At 39.1% G+C, this 14,157-nt stretch overlaps 1 protein-coding gene across 2 annotated transcripts in view; it reads left to right on the forward strand.

The window, feature by feature from the left end:
* Positions 1–14,157, forward strand: part of Galnt7 (polypeptide N-acetylgalactosaminyltransferase 7) — a 181,539-nt gene that overhangs the window by 132,060 nt on the left and 35,322 nt on the right. For both annotated transcript variants that reach the window (XM_004657137.2, XM_004657136.2), the window contains exon 3: positions 13,679–13,845. In XM_004657137.2, coding sequence (XP_004657194.1) covers positions 13,679–13,845 — 167 coding nt within the window. The remainder of the gene's footprint in view (positions 1–13,678; positions 13,846–14,157) is intronic.

Consider the following 14,157-nt stretch of genomic DNA (forward strand, 5'->3'; position numbering starts at 1 on the left):
GGTCATATAGATCAAGGAAATCATCCATTTCTTTCAGATTTTCATACTTGGTGGAGTATATGCTTTTATAGTATGTCCCTATAATTTTTTGAATTTCTCTGGAATCTGTTGTGATGTTACCTTGTTCATCTCTGATTTTATTAATTTGTGTCTCTTCTCTCTTTCTTTTGGTCAGATTTGCTAAGGGTTTATCAATCTTGTTTATCCTTTCAAAGAACCAACTCTTTGTTTCATTAATTCTTTGGATTTTTTTGTTATTATTTCATTAATTTCCTCCCAAATCTTTATTATTTCTTCCCATCTACTAATTTTTGGTTTGCCTTGTTCTTTTTCCAAGGCTTTAAGCTGAAGTATTGGGTCATTTACTTGTGACCTTTCTAATTTCTTAATATAGGCACTTAAAGTTATAAATTTACCTCTTAGAACTGCCTTCATTGTGTCCCAGAGATTTTGGTATGTCTTGTTCTCATTATCATTTCACTCTATAAATTTTTTTATTTCCTTCTTGATTTCTTCATTGACCCATTCATCATTAGTAGTGTATTGTTTAGTTTCCATGATTTTGTGTATGCTCTATAGCCTTTCTTGCTACTGATTTGTAGTTTAATTCCATTGTGGTCAGATAGAATGCAAGGAATTATTTCAGTTTTCCTTAATTTGTTAAGATTTGCTTTGTGTCCTAATATATGGTCTATTTTAGAGAATGTTCCATGTGCTGCTGAAAAGAATGTATATTCTGCAGCATTTGGATGAAATGTCCTGTATATATCTGTTAAGTCCATTCCTTCTATGACCTCATTTAGTCCAGATGCCTCCGTTTATTTTTTCCTGGGATGACCTGTCAGTTGATGAGAGTGAGTGCGGGGCTCCTTCCCACTCAGGTAGTGCTGAGGGAAGGACCAGTCCTGCTGGTTCCTCCCTAGGGGTTGAGGGGATGATGAGCATAGGATGACTCAGAAACCTCTCCTGGCCACCGGAGAAAAACCACCCTGAGTCCGGAGTCTTTTTCATGCAGAAACAACTCGCTTTATTACTCTGAGCAGTTGCCTATGTCATGTTGGGGATGAAGGTGAGGATTTTAGGATGGGGGCAGAGGTAAGGGCCAATAGTAAACTTTAACTATTGAAATGGTAATTACAATTAACACACGGATGTAGCAGGCCCGAAGCTATTAGGCATCCTGCTGAGTCATAGCTGGCCAGAGACAGGTCGCCAAACTTCAGCTAGGCTCAGGAAGTTCCACTAGGCCTCACGCCTGGGCCTTTCAGGGCCCAACAAGTGGGGTGTTGAACTCACCCAGTACCACTGTGTTTGGTGTTATCTGTGACCTTAGTTCTAATAGTGTTTGTTTGATGAATTTGGGAGCCCCCATGTTAGGTGCATATATGTTTGGATTGTAATGTCCTCCTGTTGGAGTGTGCCCTTAATCAATATAAAGTGACCTTCCTTATCTTTCTGGACTAACGTTGGAGTGAAGTCTACCTTGTCAGATATTAGGATAGCAACACCTGCTTGTGTTCTAGGCCCATTTGCTTGAAACACCGTTTTCCAGCCTTTCACCCTAAAGATAATGTCTATCCTTTGTAGAAAGGTGAGTTTCTTGGAGACAACAAATTGTAGGATCCTGCTTTTTAACCCAGTCTGCAAACCTATGTCTTTTCATTGGGGCATTGAGGCCATTGATTTTAAAAGATATTACTGAAAGGTGTGTATTTATGTTTGCCATCTTTTTTGTAGTTCCGGTTCTACCTTTGCTCTCTTGTGTTAATTAGTATTTGAGTATTGCTTGTTTTTTCCAGGTTCCTTATATGTGTGCTTTCCCTTTTCTTCAGCATGGAGGATTCTTTCAAGTATTTTCTATAGAGCTGGTTTTGTTTTCAAATACTCCTTTAGCCTGCTATTGTTGTGGAATGTCCTTATTTCTCTTTTATTTGAATGGATAGCTGTGCAGGATTAATTAACCTTGGTTGACAGTTGTTATCTTTCAGAATTTGGAATATATCACTCCAAGCCCTTCTGGCTTTAAAAGTTTGTGTTGAGTAATCTGCTGTAATCCTGATGGGCTTGCCTTTGTAGGTAACTTGATTTTTCTTTCTAACTGCTTTCAATATTTTCTCTTTTGATTGTATGTTTAGTAGTTTGATTATAATATGGCTAGGAGAGATTCTTTCCAGGTTTTGTCTGGCTGCTGTTCTAAAGGCTTCCTGTATCTGCATTGGCACCTCTTTCCCAATTTGGGGGATGTTTTCTTCTATGATTTTGTTGAGGACACCTACTATGCCTGTGGAGTGAGATTCTTCTCCTTCTACTATGCCCTGAATTCTTCTTTTCATTGTGTCCCAAATATCTTGAAATTCCCACTCATACTTTTCTATTAGCTTGTCTTTCTCTTTGTTGGACTGTATTAGATCTGCCACCTGTTCTTCTAGCTTGATATTCTGTCCTCTCCTTCATCCATTCTACTGGTGAGATTTTATACAGAGTTTTTTATTTCATTAACTGTGTTCTTCTTTGCTAGTAATTCTGACTGGTTTTTCTTTATTATTTCTTTTTCTTTATTTATGTCTTGTATTGACCTCTGTAGTTCATTAAACTGTGTCCTTTATCTTCTTTGATTACTTTGATTTCCTCTTTGATTCCTTCTTTGACTTCTTTGAACATATTTACAATCATTCTTTTGAAATCTTTCTCAGGCATTTCCTCCAACTATTCTCACTGGAGGTCATCTCTGATGCATTAATACTTTTTGGTGTATTTATATTGTCTTGATTTTTGGTGTTTCTTGTGTTATAATGTATATATTTTTGCATCTTGGATTAAGTTAACTAATGCTTGGATTTTCTAGTTAGCTGGGTATTCTTAGCTGTATCAGTTGATCTGATGTTATATGCCTTCAGTGTAGGAGATTAAGGTGTTAAGTGTGACTCTTAACACTCTCAGTGTATCTAGAAAAGTGTTCCTAGGGGTTGAGTTTGCCTGCTATGGGAGTATTCAAGTAGGCTGAGTGGAACAAAATGCAGGTAGATTCCAAAATTTAGCTAAACACTGTATACATTCAATCAACAACTGCACCAAGTATTTATGCAAGAGTAGGTGTTATAACAACCAGATCCTCTATCAACAAGGAGGTTAAGATTTCTGGTCTATTGAGGGTTCTAAGTCAGCTGTGACCAAGTGAGACCCTTCCCTGGTGCAATCCTAGTTACCTTTTTGGATAATTTTAGTCTCAGTCAAGTAGGCTGGCTGGGTCGCTGGACTGCTGTTCTGTTTTCTGGAGCTGGGCACTGGCTTTTCCTGTGGGGCAAACTGAGCCTGGCACCTGTGGCCCTGATGATGGGCACCCCCGATGCTGGAACTGCCTCTGCTGCTGCTGAAGCTTCCACTGCTGGATCTACCACTGCCGCTGCTGAAGCTGCCGCTGCTATAGCCGCCGCTGCTGGAGCTGCTGTTGCCAGTGCTGGAGCCGCTGCTGTTGCTGCTGGAGCCACGGCTTTCACCACTGCTTCCCCTGCCAGAGCCGGGGTGCCGCTGCTGAGCTGCTTTGGCCTGCCTGTGCGGGCTCTGAATGCTCTGGGACTCTCCTACTTCTCTGCTGCCGTTTTAATTTCTCATACACCCCACTTTTTAGTAAAAGTGTGTAAATTGCTGGGTTTTCTTTGGCTTTTTCTCCCCTAGGCTGTTATGGCGTGGTTTCTATGCCACCATCTTAACCAGAGTCCCCTTTGGCTTCTTCTACATTTTCTATTCCATAATATTTATTAAATATTCCATATGTGTCACTTATGTTACATGTTAAATGAACTACTTGGTCCATAATAACTAGCAAAAAAATGATCTGGGGCTAGAGAGATGGCTCAGAGGTTAAAGGCACTTACTTATAAAGCCTGACAGCCTAGGCTCATTTCCCCAATACCCATGTAAAGCCAGATGCACAAAGTTGCACATGTGCCTGGAGCTTATTTTCAGTGGCCAAAGGTCCTGGCACACCCATATTCCCTCTCGTTCTCCTCTTCCCCCCCCCCCTTGTGAATAAATAAAAATATTTTTTAAAAAATGATCTGGGGGTTGGAGAGATGGCTTAGCAGTTAAGCACTTGCCTGTGAAGCCTAAGGACCTCAGTTTGAGGCTTGATTCCCCAGTACCCACGTGAGCCAGATGCACAAGGTGGGACATGTATCTGGAGTTCATTTGCAGTGGCTAGAGGCCATGGTACACCCATTATCTCTCTATCTATCTATCTATCTATCTATCTATCTATCTATCTATATATCTCTATCTCTCTCTGTCTGTCTTTCTCTCTGTGTCTGTCACTCTCAAATAAATAAATAGGCAAAATTTAAAGGAAAAAAAAATGATCTGGTGCAGCTTCTCATTTTGTTATAAGGACATTAGTATTAACTGACATTTAAGATTTCCTTAGTAGGTATTATTTAGCCTGCCTTAATAACATACATCTACAATAGCTAACAATTCTTTGTTGGGAAGTTACCCACTAACTACAGCCTAATTTTACCATGCTACTCCTTTTCCTTAATCATTATCAGTGTTAAAATTTGCTTTTGGAAATGGAAGTAGTCTGTATGGTTGATATGATTTCCTTATTGTAATTAGAGTTCATTAAGAAGGCATATAATCACTCCCTGAGTGATGAAATGTAGAAGCGGAGATGACTCAATAAACATCTTCAAGAATGTTTGCAAAGTGTGATTTTCAAATCTGAGTTGTTCTTAAATTCCCAACTTGTTCTCTGCACAACTGTTTTTAGTGACTTGCACTTTGGTATGATGCCATGGTCTCCATTGAAGCCTTCATGAGAAACATCCCTGTGATACTCCTTACTATATTAATCATAAGGAGACTCCATGTGTTTTTTTAATCCCATCTGGATATCATACCAAGAATGCAGTGCTTCTTCTGAAAAGATTTGCTATACAGAGACCTAACCAAGCTTTACTGATAGAAAATTTAAGCCAAACTGGCTGACTCATAAGAAATAACTAGAGGCCAAAGGGTGTCCCTGTTAGTAGAATTCTGGGTGGTGCCATTCACATACTTTCTTTGTGAACAGTGCCCCTGATTGTCACACACAAGTCCTTCATGCACTTTTAATACTTCATTCTTGCTTTCTCCTCCACCCTTCTTTCTTTATTCATTTTCCCCTTATGTTTAATATTTTTTTAGTATGTCTTTGTAGGCTGCCTGAAGTCCTTCATTGACTGAAGTGAAGCATATATGAATCAACTAAGGGAAAGACAATCCCTCCTTGGCTCATGTTACTAATGGCTTCACATCCATGCATGGCACCCACTGTGTTGATCCTTACTTCTGTTAGTGGTTGTTGTTTTAGCTCAAATATATCAGTGTTTGATAAGCTGGCACTTCTATAAAATTAGAATATGATTTGTAAGCTCATGTGAAATGAGAGTCCAATATAGCTATAAACATATGGCTCACACTTCAAAATGTTCTTTTTTCCTTTCCTAGGGAGTTTTGAAGAAATACACAAGAACATATGTCCTGTCCTAGGAGTCCCTGCCAGATTTTTTTTTTCTAAATTGGACTGAGAGATTTCAGATCATTAACTGGACACATCTGTCTGGTATTTTATTTGAATGAGAGAGAGAATAAACTAACTTTGAAGACAGAAAATATAGCTCAGCAGTCTTGGTTTTCCTTAACATACTTAATATCCTCAAACCAGTCAGAAATCCTCCAAACTCTATGTAGTCATTCTTGTTCATGGGTGAAAATAAGTAATTCATTTTCCTCTTTGCTTTTTTAAAGCATGTATATGTAAGCAATACTTAGTAAATCTATACTTTAGGGAAAAGAACCATAAAGTGAGAGCCAAATGATTCATTTTTAAATCTCACTTCTGTTACTAACTCTGACTTTGGGCAAATCATATAGCCAAATGGCCTTAGTTTCCATGTGTATAAAGTGGATGATAATAATGCTTCCCTAGCTCACAGGATTCCTGTGAAACTTGGATGAGATAAGATATATGAAAGAGCTTTGGAAACCATTAAGCTACTGGACTGCATTTTCTAGGTATGATCAAGTGAGATTACTATACGTAATAGCAGAAACACCAGTTATTTGGTTCCAACATTATCCACTCTATAAGAATACTAGCTTCCTTAAATTCTTCACACCTGCCTTCAGCAGTCTCCAGGGATGTCAGGCACATGCTTGGGAATTCCTCATGAATACTCCTGTCCTGCTCCATGCTCACTCAGGCAGGGCTCAAGGGTTCTCAGTCCCTGAGGCTTACTGAAGGGACATATAGTAACCACTCTTGACACCAATCAGCTGCTATGCAGTTCTTCACTGTATCTTCTCTCACAGTCCTGAAGAGCCCCAGTTCATAGCCTTCTTTCTGGTTGGCTCGCTGGAAACCAACTAAAAAGGAACACCAAGGGAATGGCTGGGATGGAAATATGATACAAAGCCCAAGGCCTGCATTGTCTAAATATGATGTAATGCTTAGCTCATCTGGCTGTTTTGAAGCTGTGAATTCTAACCATATCATGATTGAGGATCACTGGTAAAGGAACTCTGGGTGGGTAACTGAGGGAATGCTAATGACTGGTCATTTTCATTTCCTGGTGGAGTAACAAGACTCTAGCCACCTTAGTGAAAAGCAGAGAAAATGAAAATGAAAATGAATATATAGAAGTTGTTAGGTGACATCTGGATCAGAGACCAGAAGCGTTCTGGGCAGATGTTGGTGCCGCTCTTTGTCACATATGCTGTAGAAGGCAACAGCTGTTACTAGTTCCTTGGTGGCTCAGCCTGGGAAGCTTGGGAATCTCTGGTTCTAGTCAGTCTATTTGGCTGAAGCAGGCCCCCTCTCTTACAGTCAGTTGATTGTTTGGACAGGAAATAAACCTTAGCATCTCCACCCCACCCCAGAACATAAAGTCGGACCTAGGAGGGCTGTGTTTGTGTGTGTGTGCGCGCGCGTGTGTGTGTGTGTGTGTGTGTGTGTGTGTGTGTGTAACCATGTTTACGTGTGTGACTAGGCTGTGCATGCTATGCTGAGCTTGTAGTAGAGGTTAGAGAATAATTCTCTGATGGTCTTCACCTTCTGATTGTTGTGTTCACCAGGCTAGCTGGAGGACAAACTCCCAGGGAGATTCTCCTGTCTCCATCTCCAAGCTGATGTAACTTACAGGTCTTCACGTGGGGTTTGCTAATATGAACTTGGTTACTTAGCTTGAACAGCAAGAGCTTTATCCGCTGAGCTGTCTCTGCAGCCCCAGACCCCATGAGTTGTGATGTAGTGACTTGGAGTCACTCTTCTTAAAACCTTGCACAGGTGGCAGGCCTGGGGGAGAGGTGGAGCTCGAAGGAATTGTGTACGTGATGAGCCGAAGCCCAAGCCGTTTGTTGGCCTTTCCAGGCTTGCTCTGTTTGTGTGTTCTTGAGCCTTGACACCTTCCCTCTAAGCAGAAGGTATAGTTAGCAGCTATACTTCCTCAGTTAACTAGTTTTATTCTGGCAGATGATACACTTGAAATTTTTTTCCCGGGCTCAATCATTATTTCTGTGTTCATTGATTTTTTTTCTTCAATCCTATCTAGAGCAGAAAATTAAGATTTATTATTTACCCTGTCACTAATATTTGACTCATTAATGAAGAAAATGGGTGGATATTTTGTAATATTGGGCAACACTGAAAGAAAGTAGACCAAGGAAATTTTCTGAAATCAAATCAAGTACATATTGAGAATTGACATAATCTATGGAAATGCTGTTTCAGCCAAGAGCAGAACTGATGACTGCTTTTGTTGACATTTTCATTTTGCAGATAATAAGGAAGAATGGGATCTGTTGTTATTACAGACTGAAGTTTGACCTTCAAGCGAGGACTGGATGATAAGAACATCAGGGAAAAGTAATTAGTATCTAATAGTGAGGGAAAAGAGTACAAGCTCTGCATGGAATGGAAGCAGAGTCTGAGAAAATGATTAGATGAAAAATAATGTAACCTTGGGCTGGGGATATGGTTCAGTGGTTAAGGAGCTTGCCTGCAAAGCCACAGGACCCAGGTTTGATTTCCCAAGACCCATGTAAGCCATATGCAAAAGTTGGCATGTGTGCCTGGAGTTCATTTGCAGTGGCTAGAGGCCCTGGCATGCCCATTCTCTCTCTCTTTTTCTCTTTCTCTCTCTCTCCCTCTCTTCTTCTTTCTCTCCCTCTCTCCCTCTCTCTTCATCTATCTCACATTAAAAAAAAAGTTAAAAAAAAAACAAGGAGCCAGGCATGGTGGTGCATGCCTTTAATCTCAGCACTTGGGAGGCAAGGGTAGGAGGATCTCCATGAGTTTGAGGCCACCCTGAGATTACATAGTAAATTCCAGGTCAGGCTGAGCTAGAGAAAGACCTTGAAAAATGAAACAAACAAAAACCAAGGTAACCTCCATTCTATTGTGCCTAGTCAAAAGAAAGAATAAATTATTAAGAAGGGACTAGTCTGCATTGGGTTACAATGAGGATGCCAAGGGAAAGCTGTGATCACAGCACTCAAATAGAGAAGGGTCCTCAGTCAGTCAATAGGGCTGATCAGCAAACCCTACTGTGGACAGGAATGCATAGAGCTTGCAGAGAAGTACCAACCATTGACAGATTCTATGCTGGCCAAATAACCTGATTGTAACCAGTGTTTAGTGAAGACTATATTGCCAAACCTGAGGGATTTTTTTTTTTTTTTTTGGTCCTCTTGTTTCAAATTACTATCTTGTAGATCTGTTTCCAATTTGGTTAGCATATGGTACTCTCAAACACTAATATTCTTTTATATAAAATATTGTTTTTACTTGCCAAGAAATACCCTCTGGAGAAGCTGTCTCTAGCTTATCTTCCTGTAAATTCGCCAATGACCAAGCTCCAGCCTCAAATTTCTAGAGTAAATAGATCACTTGCTTTGATCAATGAAATGTTAGTGAAAATCTCTTGAGTTTAATTCTGTATAGTAAATTGAAATTTATAGAAAGTCAGGATTAGCATATTAGATATAGATTAGTTCCCTAGAAACAAATCCATTTAACTAGTTTAAATTAAAAAAGGTACTAGGCATAGATTTTTTTTTTTTCAAGGTAGGGTCTCGCTGTAGCTCAAGCTGACCTTGAATTCACTGGGTAGTCTCAGAGTGCCTTGAGCTCACAGCAGTCCTCCTACCTCTGCCTTCCAAGTGTTGGGATTAAAGGCATGAACCAGCATGACCGGCAAGCAGGGTATTGATTCTAATTGAAAGGATGTAAGAGTGTATCATAGAAACCAAGATCAGGCATGATGACTATAGGAAACTCAGAGCCAAGAAGTAAAAAAAAAAAAACAAAAAAAAAACTGAGATGCAAAGTCATGCATCTCTTGTGTTCATAGACTCTCATTTCCTCTAATCTTTTTTAATTTCTCTATTAAAAGATTATCCCTGTCTATCCCTTTCACACATATATGATATAAACCAACAAAGTACAGAGAGAAAGATTCTTATTGCCTCTACTGACATGTGTGTTCCCTGCTAGTCCATTCTACTACCTCAGGCTGACATCATATGGTCTCTTATACTCAAGACCTGCTCTTTAAGGAGAGTTGTATAAAAAGTGACCTTGGCAGAACCATGTGATGGAGACAGTCTCTGTAGACAGTCTAAACATGTATACCAACCTAACCCCACCTCAAATTTAAATTCTGTTTGGAATAAAATAATAAAAGGTAAAGAATAGTCATATTAGGCATATTGTATGATTTTAACATGAGAAAACAAAAGCAGACATACAGTACTTTTTGTTTCTTCTTTAGCAATAATGAACTGTGTATTGAAATTCTGTAACTGACATATTAAGAGTGAATTAGATATATTGAGCTCTCAAAAGCTTTTGATTTTGTTTGTACAATATAGGGTCTCACTGTATATATTGCAAAATTTACCAGGGGGGCTAGTGAGGTCCTGTCAGTCATGTAGACATACTGGAGAGCAGAGAAGAGATTTGAGGAAGTGGGAGATGGAGAAAATATTGTCTTACATTTTTCAAAGAGAAGAGAGAAAGTTTGGTTCTTAAGACGTGATCCTGATGCACTGGCAGATCCTATGGGAAGTGACCTAGGTACAGTTAAAGAGTAGCCATTACTAGGGACCAGCATCATCCGTGAAAAGAAGATAGGCACTTGCCCTGGCAGACAAGGAGACATAATGCATCTCTATTTAGCAGGATATTTTAGTTGTCTTAAGACCTCTGTGGACAAGATAGAGAAATGTGGTTTAAATGGTAATTTGATTAGTTGAAATAGATGGAGTCTTTCCATACTCTCACAAATAACATATAGCTTTAAAGCATAATACTTGATCTTATATTTATCCATATGAACAGTAGATGAAGAGCTAGAAATCATGCTAATACAGTTTTCAACATAGAAAACTGGGTAATATACAACAAGCGATAAACTCATCCAAGAGAGCAGAGCCTGCTGGAGCTGGCATCTAAGCCAACAGTATAAAATACAGTAAGTGTAAACAGTATTTTATACTGAGTTCTATCATAAAAAATACAGAATGAAAAATACTGGGCTTGAGAAAAGTTCTAGAGATTTGTGAGGTAGAATGTGATATGCAACAGGAGATTGTCTAGCTTTCTCTGACTGGCTTGGCGTCAGTGTTGTTACTGATCTCACCACCGACACCCAAACTGAGCAGTCTCCTACAGCATGAAAATGGAGATGGAACACAAGCTTCTTATATCTAATTTTTGTTTTATAATTATTATTGTTATTATTATTATTTTGGCAGGGTCTCACTCTAACCCATACTAACCTGGAAATCACTATGTAGTCTCAGGATGGCCTCAAACTCATGGCAGTCCTACCTCTGCCTCCCAAGGGTTGGGATTAAAGGTGTGTACTACCATGCCCAGCTTTTTTTTTTTTTTTTTTAAAGATGGGGTCTCATGCTGGCCTTGAACTATGTAGCTGAGGCTGATCTTGAACCACTGATGATTCAGCCTCCACCTACCATGTGATAGGATCAGATGCATGAGCTGCCTTTATATGCTTTTTTTTTTTTTTTACTTATTATCTTGTATTTTAATTTTGTGTGTATGTTATGTTTTTATGTGTTCATATAACATATGCATGTTCATGTGTGTGAGTGCAGGGATATGCGTACCATAGCTCATGTGTGGAGGTTAGAAAACAACCTCAGGTGCCAGCCCTGCCTTTACCTAGGTTGAAAAAGATTTCTTGTTAACTACTTTGTATGCCACACTAGCTGGCCTACAAGCCTCCAGGGATCCTCCTATCTCTGCTTTCCATCTCACCCCTAGAGTGCTGGAATTTCTGATGCTTTCTGTCGTGTCTGGCTTTGGAATCCAAACTGGTCTTCATGCTTATACAATAAGTACTTTATCCATTTACCATCACCTCGGCCCTCTTTATCTGCTTTTGTTACATTCTGACCTCTTGTTCCTTCCAGATTTTCTTCCACCTCTCCCTACTAGAAGAACTTCCCTTTTCTGTGGAAGAGGGATAGCCTGTCTTTCATAGAATCTGGAGGCATACAAACTCACTCACTGGTTCTCAAGGGCACCTCAGAATAAATGAACTATGGGGTAGAGAGTGTACATTTCTAAGAGAGGAGGCTTCTGAACTGTTAACCCCATGCATGGAGCAGCTATTGTTTGTTAGATGCTGAGAACATGGTGCTGAGCAGAACAGATGAGGTTTCTGCCTTGAATTAGGTTCCTCTTTATTGAATGTACAGTGGTGAGCACCTTTTAAGAAAGATTTCTGTCCAAGGACATAGAGATGTATGCACAAGGATGTCCACTGTAACATTATTTTCAGAACCAACTGAAACATCTGTCAATAAGGCAATGATTAATTAGATAATATCCATACTATAGAATTTTATACAATAGGGATTAGGTAAGTCTATATATGTTTTTACACTGAAGGATTTATATTTACACATGTGGATAGATGTTGTGTATTCACAGAGACATATATGTCTGAATGAATTTATATTAGAACAATATATAAACATGTATTAGCAGTATTTCTCTAGAAGGTGAGAATTAACGTATTTGAAGAGAGAAGAGAAGGAATTTTCACCTGTGTTTTATAAATATAAACTTCATTACTTGATTTTTTCACAACATTACTTTTGTAGTTTTTTAAGACAAAGACTATAAGAAAACTAACAGGGAGCTGGAGAGATTGCTCAGCAGTTGCCTGCAAAGCCTAAGGACCCAAGTTCAATTCCCTGGTACCCATAAAATGCCAGATGTACAAGGTGGTGCATGTCTGGAGTTTGTTTGCAGTAGCTGGAGGCCCTGGCATTCAGGCCCCCCTCCCCCGTTTGCCTCTCTGTGTGTGTGTGTCTCTCTCGTGAATGAATGAATAAATAAATAAATAGAAAAGTAAGGGGAATACATACTGAGGGTTGTTACTGGTACACAACCTAGTTTATATCCTTAGAATTATTATTTCAAACTGCAATAGGAAACAGGAGATGGGTAAAATGGACAATGAGCTCTGTTTTAGCTTTCCTGCCCCTTTGTTCTCTTTATTGGTGCAAGGCCTTCAGGTGGTCTTTGTGGAGTTACCCAGGCAGTGAAGATGGCCCTCATGGATCCCTTGCCTTGTAGTCCCCCTCTCCACTTCATCCCCTCAGTCTCTATGTTTATCACTATCTTCCTCTCTCCTGTTTAGAATGCCTATTTCCCAAAGCTCCATCTCCTGACTTAGAAATCAGCAAGTCCCCAGTCTTCTTCCATGACTAAAATATTTTTATCAGTTCTGGTATCTTTTGTAAGACAGAATTATCCTTCCTCTCTGAAACTCAGAGGCTCCATAAGGATCACTATGTCTGGAATGAGTAGGCTTGTGCAGGCTTTGCTCTGCCTGCCCATTAGTTCCTCTTCAAAATCACTTATCACATCTTACAAGATTTGCATTTTTCCACTACTATATTTTGGACTTGCTGCTCTGAAGGAGCATTTGACTCCTTCTAGCTTGGGTTTACCCTTTCAGAATCACGCTCCCCAAATCTTCCCTGACTTCCCAGTCTTCATAAGGACAGGCCCCATTCTGATATTCCTCCTATTAGGAAAAGGCTTCCAGCAGCTTTCTTCTTGCTACCATTGTTTCAAATAGTTTTTCACAGAATAGTAAAGATTCTTAGCCAATCTAGTGGCTCTAAGCAATGTTAGAACTTTATTTATTCAGTAGTGGATTTTTCAGTGCCCTAATCATATGTCACTGATCAGCCTGTTTAAATTTTCTAAATATTTTCACTGCCATATTGATGGTAGAATAAAATTTAAAAAGCTCAAGTTTCAAAAAGGAAAATAAGGTGATATCTGTGTCATAGAAAACAGTACCAACCTGCCAGCTGTAAGAAGTCTCCTTAGTATCTTCAGCATTAATTCATAAATTGGTTCTTTTTATCACATATTGTACAGACTGTGAAGGAACTCCATCTAGGAATGACTTTTTCAATGATGGCTTCTCTCTTTACCTTGTGTTTCTGCTAGTGCAAAAAAAAGCCTATATTTCATTCTGTTTCCTGAATTTAGTCAATACTCTTTAATATAATCAGATAATATAATCACTGTAGCTTTGAAGCTAAACATTATAGATTACCTCTAAATAAATATGATGGCATTTTCTTCTTGCAGATGCAAGTATTGGCATTATGATGAAAACCTGCTTACTTCCAGCGTGGTCATTGTCTTCCATAATGAAGGGTGGTCAACTCTCATGAGAACAGTGCACAGCGTGATCAAAAGGACTCCAAGGAAATACTTAGCCGAAATTGTATTAATTGATGATTTCAGCAATAAAGGTAATGGCTATTAAATTGACAATTTGACCATAAAATAAACTAACTATGAATACTTAGAAAAGTGTGATTCAAAATAATCAGACTTTACTAATTAAGACTATCACACCTATTAATCAAGTTGACACTGTGCCAAGCAATATATATATATACTATTTTGTTTTCTTCTAACAGGAATCTTTAGAAAAGATACTGTTATTGTCTCCATTTTAACAGGATGTTCAGAGAAGTCAACTAACTTGCCAGTATTCACAGAAGTGACCCTTAACTGATGGATCCAAGTCCATGGGCTCATAAGTCTCTGTCTTTGGCTAT

The sequence above is a fragment of the Jaculus jaculus genome, chromosome 1 (genome assembly GCF_020740685.1).
Source record: "Jaculus jaculus isolate mJacJac1 chromosome 1, mJacJac1.mat.Y.cur, whole genome shotgun sequence".
Classification (NCBI taxonomy): domain Eukaryota; kingdom Metazoa; phylum Chordata; class Mammalia; order Rodentia; family Dipodidae; genus Jaculus; species Jaculus jaculus.